General features: G+C 51.9%; 1 protein-coding gene and 1 long non-coding RNA gene across 2 annotated transcripts; both read right to left on the bottom strand.

The window, feature by feature from the left end:
- Nucleotides 1-464: 464 nt before the first annotated feature.
- Nucleotides 465-4,953, bottom strand: LOC134553036 (uncharacterized). Its single transcript, XR_010081019.1, has 3 exons — nucleotides 4,413-4,953; nucleotides 3,847-3,910; nucleotides 465-3,767 (listed from the first exon to the last, which is right to left on the bottom strand). It is a non-coding gene; the product is annotated as an uncharacterized LOC134553036 (long non-coding RNA).
- A 109-nt stretch (nucleotides 4,954-5,062) lies between these two features.
- Nucleotides 5,063-22,661, bottom strand: MAP1LC3A (microtubule associated protein 1 light chain 3 alpha). The gene is made up of 4 exons (XM_063404703.1): nucleotides 22,512-22,661; nucleotides 12,546-12,601; nucleotides 6,776-6,882; nucleotides 5,063-6,252 (listed from the first exon to the last, which is right to left on the bottom strand). Exons 1-4 carry the CDS (start codon nucleotides 22,654-22,656, stop codon nucleotides 6,090-6,092), a joined length of 471 nt encoding a protein of 156 aa, XP_063260773.1. The 5' UTR covers nucleotides 22,657-22,661; the 3' UTR covers nucleotides 5,063-6,089.
- Between the last annotated feature and the right edge of the window lie 2,526 nt (nucleotides 22,662-25,187).

Genomic DNA, 25,187 nt, shown 5'->3' with positions numbered 1-25,187 from the left:
GTTATGGTGCTGGGCCTAAGAGTAGGCTATTAAACCTGGGCACTCCACCATCCCAGATCCTTGTACCACCTTGAGTTGGGTTCCCTGCTCACACTGCTAAGGGATGCTTTCTGGGGATACCCACTTACAGAACATAGTAAACAATATTTTTTTGAGTCAGAACAAGAGGGACAAGAGGTTAATTTATTCCATCCTTAGGAATGAGGTTGTTGCAGTATGTGAAGGATTTGCTCCTATGGGGATATTGGGAAGAGGTATGTCATGGTTTGATACTGGCCAAACGCCAGGCACTCAGGCAAGTTGTTTGCTTAGCCTTTCCTGCTACAGTTGGGCAGAGGAGAAGGAAAAAATTAATGAAGGGCTCATGAGTTAAGGACTGGAAGAAAAAGCACTCTAAGGGCAAAACAGGTTCAAATTTAAAGGTATAAATTTATTATTAACAGAGTCAGAGAAGAATAATGAGAAGTAAATTAAGCCTTTAAAACACCTTTATCTCCCCCAGCCCCTCCTTCCTTCCCACTGACAGCTCAGGGAGATAGGGCATTGGGGTTTTGGTCAGTTCCTCACCTGGGATATTTTTCTGTTTGCTTAGGTAATGGAATCCCCCTGCTATGCCATGGGATCCGTCCCACAGGCAGTTTTCCCAAAACTGTTGTGGGGAGAGTCACTCGTCCACGGGGTGCAGTTTTTTAAGGAGAGACTGCTCTAGTTTGGAAGCAAGGACTCTCTATCTATCTATGGAAGCATGGGCCCTCTCTCTCTATTCAGGTCTCCCACTGGATCACAGCTTTCTCTGGCATCCACCCGCTCTGGCGTGAGCACTTTTCCCACAGGCTGCAAGTGGATCTCCACATCCCCCGTGGACTTCATACATTACAGGATGACAGTTTGTCTCACCATAGTCTTCACCACAGCTTGCAGAGGCATCTCGGCTCTGATGCTTGGAGCATTTCCTCCCCCTCTTTCTTTTCCATTGACCTTGGTGCTGCTATATTGTTCTTCTTCACATGTCCTCACTTCGCCTCTTCCCTGACTAGAAGAAAAACTGCTGCTCATAGATACCATTGCCAACAAGTTCCACTAATTCAAAGGTTCCTGCAGCATTTCACAGCGCTGAGAAGTTGATCTCCTCTAGGGTCTGCACTGGGCAGTTTGCCATGTTTCTGCCAGGCAGCCCTGCTAGCACTGGGTGGGCAGTGCCAGCCCCTGCAGCGCTGGCAGTATTTAACACCTCTCTTCATGCGGGGAGCCAGGAAGGAGAAGCTGCCACCGCTCCTGCCCTTCTGCCTGCAGCACAGCCTGCTAGGGGGAACCAGGCAGGCAAGGCTCAATGCAGCCACGCCAAGGTGACGGCAGCTACGGTGGCAACTGCCACAGTTTGTGCCACGATGGCCCTGGTGGCGGTGCCTCATCACCCCTCGAAAAAAACTGCCTGTGCCCTGTTTTGATTTCCTTTTTAAATATATCACAGAGCATGACCAACCTCTCTAACTGGCCCAGTAGCATGTCCATTTTCAGACACATCAGAGATTGACTCTGTTGGACATGGTGGAAGCTTCTAGCAGCTTCTCACAGAAGCTACTTCTGTGACCCTCCCTCGCTACCAAAAACCAGGCTGTGCCAAATCCACACAGTTTTCCACCCCAAGTGTTCTCACCGCTGCTGTTCCAGCCTGCTGCTCCAAGGCTATTGCAGCAGTCCAGCCTGCCACCCGGAGTGGCAGTGGCACCAGCTGCCCCCGTGAGTTCCACAAGGGAGTCTTTTTCTCTCTCTCCCACCACCTGAGTCGCCATTGCCACATAGAGAGAGGCGGCCGAGCTGGGCCACAGCGCCCCCTGCAGCTGCGGGGGAATCACCGCACCTGCCCTGCCCGGCCGGGAGCCAGCAGCGCCCCTGCCGGCTGTGCCCGGAACTGCACCAAAGGGGAAGGTGCCTGCAGCCGGGGGAAGGCTGGCACTGGGTCTCTGTGTCTGTTTGTTGTTTGCTGTTGTTTGTTTGCCTCGTTACACACACACACACACAAACACGTAAAGAACTGCTATTCCTTTTCCCATCTTTGCCTGAAAAACCCATAATTTCAAAATTATAGTAATTTGGAGGGAAGAGGGGGACATATTTTCCATCCCAGGAAGGTTCCTGACTTCTTTGGCAGACACTTGTCTTTTAAACTGTCTCAGGTCACCTCCTTGTCTGTCATGTGTCCTAACATTGCTTCCATGATTTTCCCAGGCACAGACAGTGAGACTCGCTGGTCTGTAGTTCCCTGGGTCTTCCTTTCTCCCTTTTTTAAAACTAGGAAAATTATTTCCCTAGTTGCACTCCCCAGGGACTTTCTGTGAGTTTTAAATTAGGGTTGGGAGAGGCTTGGCAATGCCATCAGCCCGTTCCCTCAGGATCTTGGAGGGCATCTCATCAGGCCCCACAGACTTGTGCCAATCAGTTCCCTCACGGGATCCTTGACTCTGGCAGTGAGAGGGATTCTGCTCTCCCAATGCTCACCTGGAAGTTCAGGAATTTGAGAGATGCCTTTATACCTTGTTTTGTTCGTATCTCAGCCTGCAAAGTTACTTTTATTTTTCCCAATCTCCTGTTCCCCAGGGGAGAAAAGAGGAAGAGATGGGGGGTGAGCAAGTGGCTGTGTGGTGTTTAGTTACCACCTGGGATTCAACCACAATGGTGGAGACCCAGAATTGTGCAGAAATGAGCTGCTTGAGCCAAGGTTCACCCAAAGGGGGGCAGTGAGGGGAACCTCTTTCCAACAGGAACTCACTGCCCTGCTGTGCCACAAGCTTGGTCTTTGGTTGTTCCTCATCCTAGAACTTCCCACTAACAGCCACTGCCATCCTAGATGCCTTCCTTAGGGCCACAGGAGCACTGTACCTGGGCAGTGAGGATGGTGGCAACTGACCACGTGGCATGGCCAGTAGGTGGAGAGCAGCGTTGTTTCCTGCTCAGCTCTTGCCCACCACATTTCCAACTGTGCCTGCAATTGTAGTTCTCTCATGACAAGAAATACGGTGCTAAACTGAATCAAGTCCCAGGGACCCCCAAGGTGGAGAGGGTCTGGTGTACACAGCTTGTAACGTGGGGCTGTGGGACCTTGGCTTACCCATCCTGGAGACAAGGGGGCTCAGGTGGCCCTGGCACCAGCACTGTGAGGGTGGTTGTCGAGAGGGGCCACACAGGCCAGCATCAGTCACAGCCTGTGCTAGCAGTCACCAGGTGATGTGTTACAGTGTCATGGCTCTGGATCGTGGTGGGTGCAGCATAACATGCAGAGGCTTGGCTGAAGTAACTGGGTGATGCTGTGAGGCCCAGCCCCACCTGTGTTCCACCGTGCCCAGAGAAACCTCAGCTTCCTCCTGCCCTGGTGGTTCCATCGTTTAGCATCAGTGGTACAGCTGTGCCACAAAAACTGCATGGCTCAGCTCTGGGTCAGGCTGGCTGGCTCCATCAGTTTTGGTAGGTTCTTGAAGCCAGTCTGGCACATGTAACATCATCCACTAGTCAAGCAATGCTTAAACCAATGCCTGGAGGCATCAGCCCACAGAAAGCCCAAGCAAGCCAGTGTGCCCAAGCAGTTGGTTTATGTCAAAACACACAGCACTTCCTGAAGGTCACACGTGAAAGGACAGCAGAGAGGGGGGGACAAGGAAAAGGCCCACTCTCATCTCCCACATGGAGAGGTGGGGACAAGACAGCAGCATTCCTGTTCAGACACCTTTGAGAACCTGCAGGCATGAGAAGCCAGGCCTTGCAGATCCCAGCTGAATGGATAAACACAACTGTGTAAGAATGAGCAGGGCTGCTGGGTGCGCCTGGGGAGGGATTCCAGTTGTTACTCACCTTTATTTACAACTCACTGGGAGCTAAGGGCATAGTGGAAGAACAGAGAACAGCAAAGAACTGCCTGCAAAAGAGTAAGAGGAGAGATCCTGGAAGTGGTCAAACTTCGAAGACAGAATCACATGGGAAGTAAAAGGTGCAGCCTGGAAGGACTTGGGGATGCTGGTGGACATGGTGGACATGTCCTGGCCATGTGTGCTGGCACCTGGATTGCCCTCCGTGTCCTGGGCTGATCCCCCAGCGGGGGCAGCAGGAGCAAGGGTGATTCTGCCCCTCTGCCCCACTCAGGGTAGACCCCACCTGCAGAGCTGCCTCCAGCCCTGGGGCCCCAGCCCAGGATGGACGTGGAGCTGCTGGAGCACATCTGCTACTCCTTCAGCACCTCCCACGGGCTGACCTGGGGCCGCTGGCACACAGCCCCATCACCTGCAGCACCCACCCCACAGGGAGGTGGATGGGAGAGGACCCTCCTGCAGGGACTGGAGTTTAAATGGCGTGAGGCTGGTGCAAGGGGCAGCATCCACAGCTGCTCCAGCTGCCAGGACCAGCAGGGCAGCTGTTCTCACCTACACTCTGCTGGGAGCTGTGCTCCAGCTGGCTTCCAACATCTTCCTGCAGCGCTCTGTTGGATCTGTCCCTCACACCAGCTCCTTTCCTGGACAGAGGATTCCCTGCAGGTGTGGGACAAAAACAACAGTCAGCTGCAACTCAGGCAAGCCTCAAGTTTTTTCAGTGCCTAAACCCTTCTCTGCTGGGTGGTGCAAAGAAAGTAGAGTGAGCCGAGAAGCAGGGAGACAATGACCAGCCAAATGACCATCAGCCCCTGCCTGTGGGTGGAGAACAAGTCTGATGGAGTGCTCAGGATGAGCCACTGCTCAAAGCTTCCCTTAAAAACAAACTTTACAAATGCCTCCACCTCGAGTTTTTGTTCCCAGATGAGGAAGCTTAGTCAAATGACAAGAGACTCTACCCAGGTAGGGCAAGGACAACTGTGTTTCCTGTGTCACTATCCAGTGCTCTGTTCTCTAAACCAATCTTCTCCCTTTGTCCCAGCCCCTCAGTCCCAACCAGCTGCTTTTCCACAGCTTGGATTAACCAGCTCTGAAGCCTGGGCAGGTACACACACACCAGTGAACATGGAGAACACACATCATACTTGATATACAGAGACATTACATAGACAAATGAGATGGGAACAGAACATTCCTACAAGACACAAGTTGAATTTATGTTTATTTTATATATATATTTATATATATATATATACCTTTGTATAGATTAAACTGGGAGGGATTTTATCATATACATTTTTTTGGTATAATACATGAGAAACAGGGGCAGGAACACAGCAAATATAAATCAGTACATTCCTTCAGTGAACTCCTTGACACACTGAGACTGAAAAATTGCATGCAATGGGGAGACAGAGAGAAGGGAAATCAATTTTATTAGAAAAAAAAAGGAAACAAGAAAATCTAGGTACAACTGTCAACAGAGGAGCAGCACTATAGATGGCAAACCTGTATAAATTAAAAGAAAATTCCACTCTGACATCTACTATGCTTTAAAGTGCAATGAAGCCTGATTTATTTACCTACAGAGTACAGGAAAGTTTCCCCCTCTCCCCATTCCAATCTATCCCTAAAAAAACCCAACCAAACAAACCCAACCAAACAAACCAATAAAATAAATCTAAAGGATATACATTATCCACAGTCCTATAGAGACGCCTACATCTACTCAGTAGCACCAAGAATCTGATATGGGTGTAATTAAAATCAATTAAAACTCAGGAGCAATGTAACATCTGTTAGCTGCTTCTGCAGACCTCCTGCCCTTTATGAGTGCCTGGGGGAGAGGTGGCTCTCCCTGTGCTGGGGTGACGGTGGCCCGGCGGGTCTGGCAGCAGCACAGCACACACAGCACAGCGAGAGCAGCGTGGGGACACGGGGACAAGGGCCAGGCCCTGCGTGGGGTCTGCATGGCTGGGGGGGGCTGTCACACACCTGGGCGGGCACCTGGGGGGAGCGGGACTGACCTACACAGAGGGGAAGGGTTGTGCGAGTCCAACACGCGCCACGAGCCTCTTTGGTGACAGGGTGACGGGAAGAGGGAGGGAGGGAGGGAGAGGAAGGGGGTCAGCACAGCCCCCCTCTTGTGAGCCTCCGGCTGTGTTGTCTTCCGAGGCCAGGGGCCTCTGTGCCACAGTTCATCTGTCTCCACATGCCACCTCTCGGCAGCCCTCAGAAGCCAAAGGTCTCCTGGGAAGCATAGACCATGTAGAGGAAGCCATCCTCGTCCTTCTCCTGCTCGTAGATTTCTGAGATGGGGGTGGACACACTGACCATGCTGTGCTGGTTCACCAGCAGGAAGAACGCCTGGGTGGGGTTCAGCTGCAAGCGGCGCCTGCGGGGGCAAGGGCAGGAGAGGCAGGGTTAGCCCCCCTGGGGTGGGTGCCCTGACAGCCAGTTCCACCTCCCTGGCAACGCTGTTCCCTTGGAGCCAGGGCCTCCTCAGGACCTCCTCCCACTACTCAGGACACAGTGTCCATGAGTCCAGCTGAGCTGCTCAGGCTCCAAACCCTCCTGAGTCGGGATTCTGCAAAGCCCTCTTCCCCAGGTGCTACTGGCAAAGGCAAAGCAGAGGGGCCTCTTCCCCCTCAGCTGAAGAATAAAAAGAGGGGATGGGACCCCTTCATTGCTGACGAGTGTCCCCTCGAGGGAGAGACCCCAGCCCTTCACAAGGTACTAGGAACCTGCCCTCTCCTCCCCACAATAGTCTGTACCACACACAAGGATGCTGTGGCTGCCATGTCCCCACCCTGCCCTCAGCAGCTGCCTCTGCCTCACCCTCACCCCACCACCCTGCAGTGGGTGGCCTGTGGGTGAGGACAGGCTCTCAACATGCCAACTGAGGCCACCCCACTCACCGGATTATTTTAACCAATTCGCTCATGTTGACGTGGTCTGGGACAAGGAACTTGGTCTTGTCCAGCACTGGCAGCTGCTTCTCCCCTTTGTAGCGTTCGATGATGACCTGGGGGGAACGTCAAGGTAGGATTAGTCATGTTCATAGTGCCCCACACGCTGGTCACAAGGTCAAATATAAATCCAACTAGCATGGGTAGAAAAGCTGAGGTAAAGCCTCACTTTGCTTCACCCTCACAGGAAACAAAAACAAAAAAGAATGTGAGTAGTGACCACCAGGCTGGCTGCAGGTGGCTCTTCATCAGTCACCAGTGCCTGAGCCAGGCAGTGAAGGGTGTCCAAAACAATGAACTAAAGCACCAAGTGCCCTGGCTGGCTGAGAAACAGTGGGCACCACTGGACTGATAGAGATTTTTGTTCTCTGGCATGAACAGGAGTGAAGTATTTTAACACCACTTTCACACTGACCAAACACACAGGTTTTGCTGGCTTGAGCTACAGACAGCTCATTGTGCAGTTTCCTTCCCCGTTCCTTTCTGCTGCCATTCAGCATCCCTCTGCCTGCTCAGGAACAGCTGTGGATATTCCCAAGCAAGCAGTTTTTAGAAGTCCCAGTGAAGCCACTCAGGCATTCCTTCAGGAAGGGGGTGTTTGGATTTCCCCTGTCCCGCTCCTTATGTTAACAGTCAGACACACTGACTCCAAGAAGGAACAGAAACCCAGGGCCACCCCAGCTGAGCTTCCCAGGCACTCCTGCATGGTGTCACCACAGGGACAACCCAGCCCGTCCTCCTCTGCCAGATATCTTGCCTGGAAAAGCTCTTACCATCCTTACATTCTGAAATGGCTGAAGGATGATTTCTGATCCATTTTCCTGCTATTGTAATTAATGATTTTATTCTGTGAAGCTGTTTGCTGACAGCTACAATTGCTGTTCTAAACCAGCCTGGAAAGGTACCTTTTGTGTTCTGAGAAACAAAGTGGCAGGCAGTTAAAATAGGGAATTTTAAATTAAAATAAGTGAAGAATATATAGATTAATATGTTCCCATTACAGTGATGCTCTCTCACATCTCTCCAGCAACCTGTTGTTTTCCCCACGGAGAGACTCTTGGATACTCATCACCCCATCCTTTCCCACCTGAGATCAAACATTATTTTTCACTATAAGGCAAGGAATTGCCATAATGTGTTTTCCCAGATCCTTTCCAAAAATGCTTGAGAGATTGCAAATGGCTTTTGGCAGCAGACGGATGGAGCAGTGTGCAGAGAGGAGGGTCCCCAGGAGATGGCTCTGTGGAGCCACAAGGACCAGGGAACCTCTGAGAACACTGATTTCCCTTTCCTTTGATCCCGTGTTGACACATCAGTCTCTGGCAGCAGCAGTGAACTCCTGCCAGCCTGTCCCAGAGGTGGGTCAGACACCCCGGCTGGAACACTGTGGACTCATCAGTGAGCTGGGAATGCCCGAGGAGCCCCCAGGCCGTGGGGCTGATCTGACAGGGCTGGGCTGCAGGCAGTTCCTGAAGGAGGGAGGGCTGTGAGGTGCCTTGCTGGGAGCTCTGCACCAAAACAGCCTCAGCAGAGCCCAGCCTGGACAAATCTCACCCAAGGAGAGCCCAACGCCTGAGCAAGCAGCATGTGAACACCAGGTATTGCCCCGTCGGTCTCTTTTGCAAAGGAGGATCTCATTAAAGAACCATTTTCTGCAACAAACTAAAACATGCTGTGGGGCATCCCCACCAACCTGTTAATGGCCCTTCATCCCTCCTAGGAGGGCACAGGGAGGACAAGATGGGCAGAACCATCCCACTACATTTAACTCAAGTCTTTCAAGGACAGGTGAGCATTTTGGCTGTGGAGAGAGGAGTAGTTTTGAGGGACTGAGCACTCACAACAGCCCATACAAGACTGCAGCTGGGAAACACACAGGCAACAGTGGCCCTTCAGCTTTTCTGTTTGCACAAAGGAGCAGCTACCCAGCAGCTGTTTGTGCATCCATCTTTACTTGCAGAGAGGGCCCTGCACACCTGGGTGATCCCTCAGTTCTTACAAGAGCAGGAACAGAGGCTGGTGTTTTCTTCTTAGGATGGAACCAGCCAGTTCCATCCTAAGAAGAAAAACTTTTAGATTAACCCAAGAATGGCATGCAATGGCTGTCCTGGCTCTTCGAGCAGCAGCTGCCTTGTGCCCTGAGCAGACACAGAGCCTATCATGTAGAACAGCTCCAAGAGTTTCTGTTCCCAGAACATGAGCTGCTACTTGGGTAACCCAGCTATGAGAACAGGTGGCCCATGGACAAAACATTCTTGTCCAGCTCTGGAGGGAAAAGCATGATCAAATGCTAAAGTTACATCCCTGTGGCCACAGGGCAAGTGTACACAGCCACCCCCCCCATCCTGTATCCTCTTCCAAGCTGCTGCCTTGAGCCAGGGGGTTCCTCAGGGTGAGACACCTGCTCTTGCAGAGGGAATCCACCACAGATCTCTACAGAAATCACGAGTGGGCATGGGTGGGGAGGGGAAACGCTCAGGGCAGAGCCTGAAGTCCTGGTCCCACTGCAAAGGGGGCTTGGACAGTGTTTATAAACACAACGTTTGTTCTGGGACCCGTCTGAGAGATGGAAAGGAAGTTTGGTAGGGAATATAGCCAGATGTGGGGGTCAACAGAGGCAAGGTCCAACCAGGAGTGAGGCTGAGAATGTATTTCCAGCAGGCACAGAGGCTCAAATGTGTGTAGGTGGCACCTCCTTGACATCAGTGGCCAGGCACAGAGGCTGACAGAGACACTCACACGAGCACAGACTGCACCAGCCTCATCCTGTCCCCCTCTGGCAGAGCAGGGTTCAGGTCCTTTAGTGGTAACAGACACAGCAGCCCTCAAACAAAAAGGTGCTCTGGTGTTGATCCATCCAGAGTGATGTCAATGCTGGACGCTGGATGTGCAACTCCCCAGAACAGCCCTCCCAGGAACCCAGGGAAGGTTCCTTCCTCTGGGTCTGTAATTTGGGTTTCCATCTACCCCTGTGCCAGGGCAGGGCATTATGTGGGACCTCCCCCCTGCCACTGCCTCTCCATGCTCCTCTGTGGGTTCTCAGATGAACCCAGCAGAGCCCTCCCTGCACAGCCTAAATACCCCCTCAGCCCTTCCTACCAGCACGGGGGGTGGCCCTGCCTTCATCCCCCTCTACAGCCCACGACTCACCAGGCCTGCCTGGATTTAGCATTGCAGGGCTTTGGGAAATGGTTTGCTCCCCGTGCTGCCCAGCACAAGCTGCTCCCCAGCAATTTCAAACTCTCTGAGGGTTCAGTCATCTCCAGAAAGATCCCTAGGGCTGAGAGCAGGCAGGGACAGTGCGGGGGGCACAGGCTCCCTGTCCTCTAACAGTACAGAAGATGATTTGAGAACATGTACTGGGGCTGTGGATGGGGGTTCCAGGGAAAAGGCTGCAAGTTCTCTGCTTGCTCTGACTGCCCAAGGAGGAACCACCCTGTGAGGAGCAGCTGGAGATTTCTTCCCAACAGAGCTGAGTGTGAGCAGCATGTACTGCCAACACAACCATCTCCCCTTCTCAGCAGGACCTGCGTGTGCCTGTGGTCAGCACTTTCTACCAGAGCAGGCAGCTCTGGGAAATGCAGAGACAGCAAAGGAGCCCCTGGCATGAGATGGACGGGAGACCTGGCTCCTTGTTATGTCCTTATTACATGTGCCTGTGGGGCATCCTGGGATGTGACTTCCCTTGAAACACAAGCAAAGAACTCCACATCAGTCCCTTCCTCAGCTTTCCCTGCAAGTACACTCATGGAAACAGGAGAGACATGCCCTTCCCTGGGCACACAGCCAGGCCATGCCCTCTGCAAATCCTCCTGGCCCCCTCTCAAAGCAAAAGGAACTCACCCAAGGACTCCAGCTGGAAACTGGAGATGCAGGAGGGCAGCAGGTGCTGCACAGCTTAGCCATGGTTTCTGTCAGCAGTAAGGGTGTGACCTTGGATCTCCCTAACTCCCTCGGGCTGTGGGCTCAAACCCTTCTGCTAATTCCAAGCACCTCTCCAGGGAAGCCAATCCCTTGGAAAACACTCCTGTCTTTCACAGATGACCAAGACCTTCCTATAGCTGATGAGCCTGCAGTGCTTGGACCCACAACAGTGCCCACACCACACTCCTCCTGCACTGATCACTGCCCAGCACTGAAACCTGCAGGAGCTCTGCCTCGGGAGAGAAGAGAGACAGCACCAAACTGGTGTTGGGGTCTGATAGGGATCAGGCCTTCAGAGACACCAAGGACACAAACATAGCTGGACCCCACAAGGCCTTCATGACCCTTCTCACCTCCTGATTCTTTTTACCCCTCCAGCAAAACTTGCATTTTGATGTTGACCCCAACACAAAGACCACTCCAGCCATGGGAGCTCTCCCACATGTCTCAGTAATGCCAGTTTTAACTCTGCCTGTGGATGTACAGCTCTGGCTCCTTCTGTTCATTCCCCAAGCAACACAAATTTGTGTGCAGGCACTTGATACATGCACGTGTGTGCATTTTATGTACAACTTATTTCTAGCCTGGCCTTACTGCCAGAGCCTGAATGCACTGCAATTAGCTCTGCCACAACTCTGGAGAAATGCAGAGCCAGTCTGATGCCATTAAAACCACATTAAAAGCAGAGGTGAATCAATCTGTTGATGACCTGGAGTACTGGTACCCAGGGTGCTGTGAGGGGTAGGCCCTGCTCTGCTGAGCTGGAAACATGTGAACACCACATGAACACCACAGTGGTGGTGGGAGAAGAGGAGGAGAAAGAATTCTTCTGGCTAGAAGACACTGTGCTAAAACCAAAACAAGAGTGAGGCAGTAGTGGACTAAGATGGGCCAAGAGCAGTTTGAGACATTCAGTCTTGAAGGCCAAATACTGATAGTTTACAATTTTAAGATAAGGCTGATGTTCATCCAACACTGAGAGGGAGCTGAATTAGGAATCCTGTGTTTTTGGTCATAGATGCTGTGATATTGCAAATAGAAAGTCAAGCAAGCCTCAAGTACATAATTTCATAGAATCATGGAATGGTTTGGGTTGGAAGGGACCTTAAAGGTGAGCAGGGAAACCTTTGACTAGACCAGGCTGCTCCAAGCCCCATCCAATCTGGTCTTGAACACTTCCAGGGGTGGGGTGTTCCTCTAAGTTCTCCATCTTCTCATGAAAAGAAGCAAATACTCAGGTAGGAACTCAAAAGCACACTCACAGTCAAAGAGGAGCTCAGCATATTAGGTGTGACATGGGCAGGAAGAGCTGCAAGTTCATGGTGTCTCACCTGTGCATGTCAACGACAGGTACTGGGAAAGCACAGAACAGGTATGAACAATCCTAAGAGAGACTCTGTGCTTTCAATGCAGTGAAGATCAGCCCACACATCTTTCTCTGGCCAGAGAGAAATCCTTACCACGTTATCCAGCAAAAATCAAGTAGCTACTACAGCCAGAAGAAAAGCCATTTCAGAGTTTTCTCCTACTGCACTAGCTTGGAAATAGATTTGAGATCAAATCAGTCCCCTGCCCCCAGGGCAGCATGGAGCTTTAGTGCCAGGCTGTCCTTTGCACTGCAGAGAACACGTCTGCTACTGAGGAGCTGGCACACACAAGACACTGGAAGGTCATGGGGACCATCCTGTGTTGATTCCAGGGAGCAAAGTTTTCCAAGCTCCATGGAGGCCACCCAGCAGCACAGAGGGGTCCTGAGAACAAGGTGTGCCACAGCAGAGTGAGAACAATCACTTACCGGGATTTTGTTTGGATGCTGCTCTCGGATCTGCTGCACTTCTTTACAACGATCCGCTGGAGAGAAGGAAGAAGAGAAATGAATTTAGAAATACCTGTGTGTGGTGGGGCAGGCAGAACTGAGGTACCCACCCTGCAAGCCACAACCTGACCCAGAGAGAGGGGCATTTCCCAAGGAATGCACATGCTGCTCAGCAGCCTTTTCTGAGCATGGTCTGCCAGATGTCAGCCTCAGTGAACAACCATGGCTCCCTACTGCCCCAGCCACCCCCCAGGCTGGGACAAGCCACTCTGCCTGGCAAAACCGGGCAGCACACCTGGAAATCAGGAGAGTGAAAGGGGACCGTGAGGATAACAAAACTAACTTAAATCTACCCCAAGCAAATGCAGCTCCTGGCAATGTGTGCAGGGCAGCAGCACAGCTTCAGGGGCTGTGCTCTGCAAGTTCAGGCTCTTTGTGTGTCCTGGATGCATCCCCCAGGGAGACAATTCTCCAGCTGGGTTTTAGCCATTTCCTTCTGCCTGTTGCGCACTTCCAAGCACTCTCTGGCACAGTGCCTGGTTCCACAAGAGCTGCACCTTGCCAAGAAGGACTCCTTCCCTAGCACAGATCTACAGAGTAGCTACAGCAGCTCCTAGCCTGACAGAAAGTATTTCTAGACCTGGATGCAGGAAGAAAACCTTAAGCAAGGAGATGACCCACATACAGAAAGATTTTTCCTGCAATTGTTCTCACACTTTCTATTTCTATTCCATTTTCCTCCAGAGTTTATGTTTATTCACACATACAACAGGCAGCACACAAAGCTTGTGCACTCTTCCAGTTTACAGGAGAATTCCCATACCCCTCACTGCTTTACCAGAGGGCTCTCTGCTTTCTACAAGCAAAAGCAGCAGAAAGCAGAGGAAGAAGCAGTACCAGAGCCAGGCAGGGCTCTGTGCATGCTCCTCCTGGGATACTACAGACCTGCTCTCCTCCAGAAACTGCCACTACTCTGACAAGTGCCTCACAGTCTACAATGGCCCATCTGAAATGCCCAAAGACTAAGCCAGGAGGTGAAGGTCAGTGACTAAGCACCGCCTAGGAAAGAGATCTGGGTATTGCAGAATCTGTCACGGGACCATCCCACCACACCTGCCTGGCACTGGCTCCAGCCTGGCTCCCCTCATCAGCTTACACAGCCCCCGTTTCCCATGGCCCACTGGGATAATGGACATCAGGATAAATGCATGTGTTTGAGTGTTTTTTCCTCAGAAACCCTGAGAATTTCTCCTCTGAGCACGCAATAAAACCTTATTGCTTTTATGTTGAATTTGGCTAAATATGACTTTGGGAAGAAACTGGAGTTTCTTTAAAAGCCACAAGACTACAAAATCAACAGATCATAGAAAGTGTTGAGCACCATTTCTGCCTCCTCTGAGAGGAAAATACCACTCTGATAGGAACTGTTAGCCCTTTTATTCTGTAGGACTCCATAGGTGAGCAACACGGAGCAAGATTATTTGGATTTCATGAAAAATTCAGGCATATTTGTTTTGGGTTTTATGACTGAGGATGCAGCTTCTCATATTTTCTTTTCATCCAATCCAGAGCTCCAGGGATCCAGAGTCATCCTTGTGATACAGACAATTTTCCCCTGAGGTACCAGCCAGGGAGTCACACAGACATCAGCACCACACGTGACACTGGTACAGAGCCACCTCCCTGGGAATGCTGAAGGACACAGTGCCAGCAGCACCCAGCCCACATCACCCAGCTGGAGCAGAAGCAGCTGTCCCATCCCACAGAGCCCCATTCCCACATGTTCACTTGTGTCCAGGATGGAGTATCCAAAAGGCTGGAGATCCAGAGCTCAACTGGACTGATCCCCATGGAAATTCCAGCAGCTTGGCTGCAGCCAGCTCAGACTTCTGGACGTTAACAGACCCTGCAGAGTTGTGTCCTCACTTCTACCCAGTCATCCTGGCTTCAGTGTCCACCCTGGCCTGCTTCTCCCTCCATGAGCTCCCTCAACACCATGTGCTGCCCTGCAAGGCCACAGGACTGTTTGCACAGGAAGCCTCAAAACGCAGGTAATTGTGAGCAGGGTCAGAAAAGGAATTTGCTGAAGGCATGTTATCATGGCTAGTAAATGAAGATCATCTTGGAGCATCCAGCTAGCCCAAGCTGTGTGTGCCAAAGGACAGTCACATGCAGACAGCCCTTCCTGCTCCCTGGAAGCATCATCAGCTCCAGCACAAGGAGATGACACAAGCCATCACCACCTTCATTTACACAGTGGAAACAGAGGTGCCTCCTGCCCATTACACTGAAAAAGGTGCCACACAGAGACGAAGAGGGTCGATCATCACTCCAGCTGCACATCAGTGCCTCAGGATCCCACCCCTGAGACCACAGTCCTTTGCCCCCCAAGGGGAGCAGACGGGGTGCCGTGGACAGAGGTGGCTGCTGCAGAAAGCCCCTTCCAGGTCTTGCTGACTCCATGCTCAGGAGGAATCAAGGGCACGAGACACCAGTGACAGCTCTCAGCCACCCTCAAGTCTGCTGGACTGCAGTGGAAGCTCCCCTGTCCCACCCTTTAAAACCTGCCATATGCCCAGGACCTGCTCCCCCTGGCCAGCAGGACCCAGGGCATTCACAGCCTTCCTGACCTGCCCTTCCACAGGGCATCCTGTGGCAGGAGGCAGATCTGCAGGTTACCAGGAATGGCAGCAGGTGCTGCTTTACTGCAAGGGCTGCTGGATCTCTCCAGCAGGTCCATGGATTGCAACTACAAACACCTCAAGCACTGCACTTCTTCCTCTGGCCTGGAATTGCTCACTTCAGAAACTTCTTTCAGGAAGGCAGTTGGGAGCAATCCCACCTAAGGTGCTCAGGTTCCTGAATATACAGGCAGAAGTTTCCAGGACACCTGAAGCACTGCTAAAGAGCACCGTCCTAGTCTTGGAGAGCCAAGGAAGCAGGCTTGGCAATCGGGAAAATCAATCCCTGGACGATTTCTATGCACACAGGAGTTCAGGCACAAGAGATCTCCAGCAAGAGATAGTGATGGTCACCCACACTCTCCTCAGCCTGGGGTGGGAGTGAGAGGCTGAGCCTGTGACTCATGAAGGCATCAACATCACACAGCAGGAACAGCTATAAATACCAGCCTTAATTTAGTGTCTATACACTCTAAGTCACAGGAATACAGAGAAAATGGTTAAAGGGCACTTCAGAGAAACCTGGCTGGAGGTGCCAGCCCAGCACCTGAGTCCCCACGGTGCTGAGGTCAGGCAGGATCCCCCCACCCCAGCAGTGTTTGCACACTCACATTTCATATACAACAGGCCTGATCTTACAAGCTTTGTTCTCCTGCAGCTCTCCCAAACTGTGCTGAAGTTGAGACTTTCCCCTTTCCTGCAGCACTTGGCTACAGTTAATCCTTAGCCAATGTTCAGAGCAAACCAGAGCTGTTTACACAGCCCTGTCCCCTATCCATGTTCTCCTCCTCTGGTCCCACCTCACTGCCAGGGGAGTAGAACACCTTTACCAACTGCAGCAGCTCAGGGGCTCCATGCAAGAGGGGCTTGAGGGGCTCCAACCTCCTGCTGTTCCGAGGAGCTGAGCAAAGAGTGATGGATGACCTGCACAAGTGGGAAGAGTCCCATCCCTGCTCCAGCTGTGGGCACCACATCTCTGCCACGAGGGAAGCCAGATTTCTCCCCCGTGCCAGGATGTCAGATGTCAAGATGGCAGCACAATTTTATTGTTTTTTTCCCAGGGAAACTTCTCTGCTAGGGTCTATTCAAAGATAGGAGTATTTTTGTAGCATTGCATATGCCAGGAAATTGCCTATTTCTCCTCCAACTGCTGTTTCAACTGTTAAGTACCAACAGCAAAGCTTGCAAATTGTCCAAAACACCAGAATCTTGGCTGTTTTCTTGACTGAGGTCCTTCCCAAGCTGTGCTCCAAAAGATGCGAGCACACAGTGTATCCCATGGCAATGCAGGATGAGATCATGATGGCAGTTGAGGAGAACAGTGGAAAATTTTAAGCCACACTTTGCAAACATTAACCTTTTTTATCAGCAGTGCCCAGGAACCCTGGCCACAGGAGCCAGGTCCCTGCTGTGCTGGGCGCTGTGCAGACACTGGATGAAAGGAGAGTCCTGGATGCAAAAGAGCCTCAGCAGACAAAGGATACAGATGGTGGGATAGAAGGAAAACACATGGCAAGTCCTCCAACAGCGCCGTTGCATAAGGGGCAATGTTTTCCAGGAGATTCTAGACAAGCACTGCTCAGGCACTGGTGCTGCCCCAGGGCAGCAGATGGATGATAGGGAGAGGCCCTGCTGCCTGTGACCAGCAGGAATGCTGTTAGGAAAACACCAGTAAGAACAAATACCACCTGGAAACGTCATCAGCATGCTGCAGATAAACAGCTCCAGAGCTGAGCAAGGGCTGTGTGCTGAGAGCAAAGCAGAGACCAGAAATGCAGCCATGAGCTACTGCGTGTGTCCCACAGCTCTGGAGTGTACAGACATCCCTGGCACCTCCAGCAGGCTGCTGGCCCTGTGGCTTCCCCCTGCCATCCACACAACACTCTGCCAGCCAGCCCAGAGAGGGATCTGCCTGAGATTTGAAAGCAGATGCAAAAACGAACACGTTCCTTCAAGGGGCTGCTGTGGTCAGTCCCAGGGCAGAGTGCTGCTAGAGCATGGACTTCTCTCCAAAAGATTTTCTGTCAAGAGAGGAGGAATTGGACGGTTCAAAATCAGGATATGTGTGGGATGAGCTGGCAAGGGCTGGAGACACAGGCCAGTTATGCAGGTCATTCCAGATGAACATCAATGACTATTTCTGTAATCTCATACCACCCTAAGGCCAGACACCTCTAACCACCAGGAAACACCCCCATGAAAATGTCATGGCTCACCCAGCACCTGACCTGACCTGTCCTGCCCAGTGCTCCTCCTCAGGCCAGTGGTGCTGCGGGAGGAGCGAGAGGAGACTGCCACAGCCAGGAAGGAAGGAGGTTGTGCCCAGGGCAGGTGTCCTCAGCACCCCAAAGGGTGCTTGTCCCAGGCTACGTAGGACAGCAGCACTGCAGACACCTGACAGTGCTTCTGATAGTCAGGTTTATTTTATTTGTCTGTCTGCAAAGTTGGGTGCTCTGGACCAGACAAATGACTCAGGACCAAACCTACACTGCTCTGAACCTAGAAGCTTTGAACTGACAGAAAACATGTCTCTGCATCGTGGAATAGGAGGAGCCTGAAGCTCCACTGTCCCTAAAAGGTATTACACCATGAACAAGGAGCAGTGAATGCTCTGTGTTCAGGACTCTCCATCCCATCACTATAGCTGCAATACCAGATGTGCGTCTGGGAGGATTCCTGAATGCCAGATTCTTGGGGTCCTGTGACTGCAGAAGGATCTCAGCAGCCTTATTCATTTGCAAAAGTTCCCAATCTTCCTGGCTCCAGAATAGAACTTGAAAATGGATTTCAAAACACAAAGAGGAAACATGTTCATTTTTCTTAGCAGTTAAAACATGTAATAGGAGTATGATCTTGAGCCTGGCTCCAGGAATGAGCATTTGCATCTGGCAAATCATGATAAGGGCTCAGCTCATGATCAAGCAGAGCCACACCACAACTGTGAACTCTAAATACATGTCAAAGACATTTGTCCTCCAGTTGTACTGTACCACTGGAGTGACAGGACAAGGGGGAATGGCATTAAACTGACAAGAGGGCAGGGTTAGGTAGGACACTGGGAAGGAATTCTTCCCTGTGAGGGTGGGGAGGCCCTGGCACAGGGTGCCCAGAGAAACTGTGGCTGCCCCTGGATCCCTGGAAGTGTCCAAGGCCAAGTTAGACTGGGCTTGGAGCAACCTGGGATAATGGAGGGTGTCCCTGCCCATGGCAGGGGTAGGATGGGATGGGCTTTAAGGCCCCTTCCAAACAAAACCATTCTGGGATTCTGTGATCCACCCCTGCCATGGGCTGTGCAAGATAAGCACTCATCATCCCAACAGCTTAAAACTCACTGCACCCCCTGAGCACAAGGGGCAAACAGGCAGCACCTTCTGTGTTATGTCAGGATGGCAAACGGAGTATTTACATCGCAGTTTCAGATAAGGAACGGGTTTTTTGCTCAACATTTAATCACAGTTTCACTATCCTTGGAAAAGGAACAGCAAGTTCCCTCTGTAAGCTTCCCCCGGGAAGCTGCCGTGCCAGGGTTTCCCTCTGCCTGCTGCGTGACCTTCCACCTGGACAACCTTCCCATCCATAAGCCTCCACAACAGCAGGAACACTCTCAGATTTCTCAGAACTACTCAGGACACTTGAAATTGCTCAAAGAAAGACCTGGCACTGGTGGCAGGACTGTAATTTGGTGCAGCCCACCACACACCTGCATGCACCAAGAGCCTTTGCCCAGCACAGGTCACTGTTATTTGTGCACAAACAAGCCTGGACATGCACAGATGCTTTGGGGACACGTGCCAGACACCAGAGTCTTGAATTCATTCCTGCATTTTCTCTCACAGCCTTAAACCACCTTCTGAGGACAAAAGGCAGCAAACAACAGCATGACAGAGCTGGTAGTGTTTATGCACTGCCAGTCAACCACAGAATGTCACACGAGCAGGTGACACACTGTGAGACCTCCCAAGTGACTCTCCTGGCCGTGATCCCTGCTAGGACTGGCCACAGAAGGAGCCCAAAGCCAAAGGACATGACTTATCCATGGTTCATGGCCACTCGATGACAGAGGCAGCAAGGGCCTGCCAGCCTGCCAGCCCCTGGATTCACCAGTCTCCACCCTTCTGGCTCAAAGGAAGATCTGAGGTTTTTATAGTGAAAAAAAAATTAAGTAATGAACAAAACACACAGGTTTTATTATTCCTGGCTGCCAGTCAGGACTTTGTGTTATATAAAACAATAATCATAAAAAAATCAAAATTTGTGGTGTACATGTCAGGCTGGCATTTGTTCTGGAAGCCTGTTCAGTTCTTCAACACTGATAATTACCCTCACATCCAGTCGAGTCACGGAATGTCCTCGGTAATTAATCCAAGACACAGGCAGCTAAGCAGCAGCTTGGAGCAGCATCCTCCTCTCAAGGAATCCCATCTCTCAAAGCACAACTGCCAGAGCACAGACACCCCGAGGACCAGCCAAGGACCAGCAAGGGCTCATGGACAGACCCTACATCAATATCCAGATGTTTTTCCAAGCCACCAACGAGCAGAATTGTTGTGATAAGCACAGGATGGTGTGTGAAGCAGACAATTCAGCCACTGCTGGTCTCTCCATGGGTACAGGCATGGCTGGCTCACACTGGATGAGTCCCCAGGGATGCTGCTCCCCTGAGCCAACAGGGGGTTCGCTCCACACCCACCACTGCCTTTCCTCTGAAGAGGAGTGGCTTCCCACAGCCAAAGGCAGATCTCCCAGAGGATGGAACCTTGGATGGGAACACTCCGTCCACAGAGGCTGAGGTCAAACCTCTGTGTCTGTCACCAAGCCAGGGGCTCCAGCTGAGGCACAGGACACACGTAGGTGTGTTCCTGTCTCTGTTTTGGGCAGACACAGGGCACAGGACTGAGGTGCTGTGGGTCATCTGGCTGGGATCCAGGCCCGTGTCGTGCTGGTTTTGTGCTGCACTGAAAACACAGCTGGCAGCTGCTGCCAGCCCAGTGCAAACCCCACTTCAGGAGCAGTGGGACAATGCTCCCAAGGACTCATGTTCCTTTCGGGAAGTGCAACAGTGTCGTCAGGCTGCTGCACGCTCTCACCACTGCCAGGACAGCCTGTTCCTCTGACACAGACCACAGCTTTGTTCTGGGAATTGTTTTGGACTCCTGCGACAGATCTGAACACGCCTCAGCCTCTGGGTTCAGCACATGGATGCAGAGGTGCTGCCACATTTTACCCCCTGCACCCACAGCAAGGACATTCTGCTACCAAGGTCCTCACAGAGCTCACCTGCCCACCAGGGACTGCGCCTCAGATCATGGCAGGAGTCACTGCTCCGTGCCCTTCACACACCTTGGACCAAACCCCTGCTGTTTTCCCAGCCAGTCCCCTTCCCAAGTCCTCAACAATGATAAAGAGAAATCGGGAAATTTTACTCAGGAGAGACTCAAGACCAAGCAGATGAACAAACATAAGAAATACACAGAAAAGTTCCAAAAATACAAAAAGGGGGAACACAAGCATTGAGGAAAGCAGAATCTTCACTGAGGAACAGCAGACCAAGACCTAAGGCCGCCACTTGCCATGAAACTGGAGCCTGGGTGCCTTTTGTAAACAGCCGGAGCCCTGACTCTGCCTTTTCGCTGCTTTTTTGGAACCGTTCCATTTCTGTCAAGTTTTGAAGCCTTAAAAATTAAGCCATTCTGAGGGTACAGAATCATTGGAGATGTTTTCCACCAACCCTCTCCAATTGCATTGTAAACAATCGCTTCCTGCTCCTGTTGTGTAATGATTCAAAGACAGAAACAAGCCGTATTTACTTTCTCCAACAGAATAATTCCAGCCCTGACCCAAAGCAACTGCAGGGGCTGCCAGGCCTCCTCCTCCTCCCCTCCTCCTGGCTGAGCTCTGCAGCCCAGTCAGCTGAGAGAGCAAAAGGGCAGAGGAAAGTACAGAGAAACAAGGAGCACTTGCAGTTGCCGGCACCAAACTCCCTCACCCCCTCTGTCCCTCCTGTGCTATTTTAATCCTGCTTTCTTTGAATTACTCCAAGCCTCAGATTTTGTTTTCCTACTGGCTCACAGAAAGTCTGAGCAATCCACAAAGGCAAACCAGTCTCCTCTTGACTATAATAAGCTGATTCTCACCAGTTTAACAGTAGGTAGTTACTAAGGGGCTGGTTTAGGACTTTACTGGTTTTAATACATAGCTTAGGAGAACACAGCAGAGTCCCAGCAAGTATCCCAAGCTCTCAGGCTTCGGTTGGTTCTTGTTTGTGCGTGTTCCCTTGGCTGGGTCCTGTGGCAGGGGAGGGCTGGGTAAGCATTCAAGGCCAGAAGGGTTGTGCTAATAAAATACCAAATATTTACAGTTTCCAAGAGAACAGCAAGGGGCTGGATCAGCAGTTTTCAGCAGGCAAAAGCTCCAATTTTAAAACTCACATAGGAAACGACCTCACCTGCATTTGGATGGTCTCTGGCACAATATGAAGTTTTTTATGGCATGAAAACACCATTCCATTATGATTTCAGCACTATACTGCCAGTAAAGCTCACCTGATACCCCCTCCCCAGGAATTTAACCTGCCAGAAACACACACCTCTCCCTGCGCCAGCTGGAAAAGGGCAAGAGAAACAGCAGTTGATGTTTCCTCGGATTCCACTATCGGGTCTGAAGATAAAATCTGCGACTTTCTACAGTCATCTCCTCACCTTTTGAGCCTCCCCACCACGCACCTTTGACAAAGGGGTGGGGAGGGTGTGAGCATTGACTCCTCTGGGTCTCCACAACCACAGAGGGCGTGAGGCATCCTGGAATAACCACCACCCTAACGCTGACGAGATGGGGAGCGCGGAAGGCGATTTTTGGGGAGGTCTTTGTGCTCTGACAGTCAAAAGAGACACCCGGCCACCACCCTCGTCCTGGGCATTCCACGGCCCCTCGCGGCCGCCACCGCGCCCCAGGGACCCCGGTCCCCTGGAGAAGCGGTGACACAGCGGGGACGGCCCGGGGACATCGCTGCGCTGGGGCCGGGCGCGGTGCGGCCCCCCCGGTGCGGAGCCGGCCCGGATGACATCACCGCGCGGCGGCTGCGGCACCGCCGCCCCCGGCCCGGGCCCCGCTGCTCCTGCGGCCGCGCCCGGCGGGGACCCGCGGCGGCCGAGCCCCGGCCCGGGCGGGGCCGCCCCGCAGGGCAGCACGGCGGGGGCGGCGCAGGGCAGATCCCCACGTCCCTCCCTCCCTCCCGCGCGGCCGATCCCGGCCGGTCCCGGCTCACCGAAGGTGCGGCGCTGCTTGAAGGGCCGGTCCGAGGGCATCGCGGCGGGACCGGGACGGCACCGGGACCGGGCGGCTCCGTCTGCGCTGGGGCTGCGGCGGAGCGGCGCTGACGTCACCGGCCCCGCCCATCGGGGGCGGGGCATAGCCCGCCCGGGGCCCCGCCCACCCCGGACCCCGGAGCTCGCCCCGGTGGGCCCCGCAGGGACCGGGTGCGTGAAAACCACGGACCGACACACGGGGGCGGGGTGAAAGGGACCGTACAGCCCGGCCCGTGCCACCCCTGCCATGGGCAGGGACACTTGCCACTATCCCAGGTTGCTCCAAGCCCTGTCCAGCCTGGCCTTGGACACTCCCAAGGATGGGACAGCTGCAGCTTCTCTGGCACCCTGTGCCAAGCCTCGCTACCCTCGCAGGGAAGAACTCCTTTCCAGTATCACATCGAAATCTCACCTCTTTTAGTGTAAAACCCTTCCCTATTGTCCCATTACTATCTGCCTCTCTCTTTTTTTGTAGGCCCCAACATGAGGTGATGATATAGCAACAGCCGTGCCTTGGAGCACACCACGGCAGAGCATCCCCATTTCCCGATGGGATGTAATGGTTTATCCAGAGATGACCCCAAACACGAGTATTTTTTCCAGTCCTGATGGAACAGAGCACCTGAGGGCCTTGCTTAAGGCAACAGAAGTACACCTGGGCTGGGATTTCCAGAGGTGCTCAAAGGACAGAGATGTCTGTGAGTCCGGCCTGCAGTGGCATCTTCTGGACATGTTGGCTCAAACATCTTCCAAGTGTCACTGCCAGCTTTGGACAGCAAACGTGGCTGTTGTGAGAAGGGCAGAGGAGAAGGAAGGATCATGTGGGGATGAAGCCACAACAGCTCAGACCACAGATTCCAGCCAACAAACCTGGACAAACTACTCTCACACAGATACTCAGACATTTGCAATTCCCACATCTACCCCAATCATCTCCCCACTAACGAGCCCGTTGTTTTCCCTGCTGCATTCACAGCCATGGCTATGCTGAATATATTAAAGCCCGCTGCATGACTACAAATAGGGCAGCTATTTCTGGAGCTGGTAAATGAATCAAAAACAACTGCAAACAGAGCGTCAGTGTTTCACCAGGTCTGATATCCCTCCTCAATGCACACCACAACAGGAGCTGTATCATGCTGGAGCAATGTCTCATTCTTACAGTGAAATGGCACAAAACAGGAGCAAACACAAAATGTTAAAGGATTAAGTACAACCTTGGTAAAAAAAAAATACATGAAAGATGCTGTTTTGAAAGAACTGCTCTGATTATTGTGTCACCAATTAAATATATGTTTAATGAGAATTAAAGAAATTCTTGTTTCCTTGTTGGGTTTATCCAAGAAAGAAAACACTTTCATGGCCAACCTAATGCATTTTCCTTGACCAAGCAGTAGTTAAACAAGCACATACTGGTAAGGAAGTATAAACTCTTCAGATTCCCTTTCATAATTAAGATACAAGTAGAGACATTAATCTCTGATAGAGGTCCTGTTGATCAGAGAATACTGAAGGGAAAGCAGGAATGTTGAATCAGACATGGCAAGTGATGACCCTTAAAATCTTCATCCTCAGCAAAGGGGTTTATTACTGTTGCTATAAAGTGTGAACCTCTTTTTGATGAGACTAATGTGGAAGCCTTTCCATTTTAGTGCTGTGGCCCCTGGTTTTATCCATGCAGACCTCATTGCAGGACTGGGGCCATAATTATATTATTCTGAATATTATTCAGACACCTGGAGAGGGAGAAAAAAACCCCATTTCATAGGAGCTCTGGAGCTTCTCAGCATGTTAGTATACTTCCAGAAATAGGATCTGGATCAAAGAAATTTGATTTAATTTATACACTTCCTCCTTCAGCCCTCAGCTTCACGAACAATCCTGCACACATTAATGCCTCTCTTGCCTGGTCTTACCAATGTCACTAGCAAAACTTGTTATTTAAAGAGGTGTATTTCAGATCCAACCCCCCTCCCCCAGATCAGTCAAAGGTTTAAGGTGTCAGTGAGCTGTCCTAACATGACGGAGCTTCCTGAATGCCAGCATTCCAATCAGTAGCACCACTGATAACAAACACTCCCGGATACAGCAGTGAGGGAGACCTCCCTGAAGGAATCCTGTAACACTGGTAAAGGAAGTGTATTTTTGTCAACAGAGCTGTGTTGATGCTCAGGCTCCTGCTGGCCAGGGCAGTGTCTGAGCTGCTGCCCCTGCACCCCCAGCTGCTTCTGCTTCTCCTGCAGCTGGTGAGTCCCAGAAGCTGCTGTAGCTCTGCGTGCTTTAGCCCAGCCTCTCTTGGTGTGAGACCTTTGCCTTTGTCCCCTAGAGAAGTAGCTAAGACAAGATCAAACATAAATCACAGCCTGGTTTGAGTTGGAAGGGACCTTAAATCTTGCTCAGTCCCACCCCTGCCATGGGCAGGGATAACCCCGCTATCCAAGGTTGCTCCAAGCCCTTTCAGCTTGGCCATGGACACATCCAGGGATGGGGCAGCCACAGCTCCTCTGTGTCCTGTAAGTGAAGGACCTGTCTCAGCCACCTTAGGCTGGGGAGGAGTTACTTGGAAGGGCTCTGGAGCCAGCACAAATGCACAGAAGGTGTCTCCAGGCTCAGCTTTTACAGTGTTACTTCTCTCT

This window comes from Prinia subflava, chromosome 8, assembly GCF_021018805.1.
Source record: "Prinia subflava isolate CZ2003 ecotype Zambia chromosome 8, Cam_Psub_1.2, whole genome shotgun sequence".
NCBI lineage: Eukaryota > Metazoa > Chordata > Aves > Passeriformes > Cisticolidae > Prinia > Prinia subflava.
Note: the sequence above shows the minus strand (reverse complement) of the source record. Positions and strands in the feature narration are given on the sequence as shown.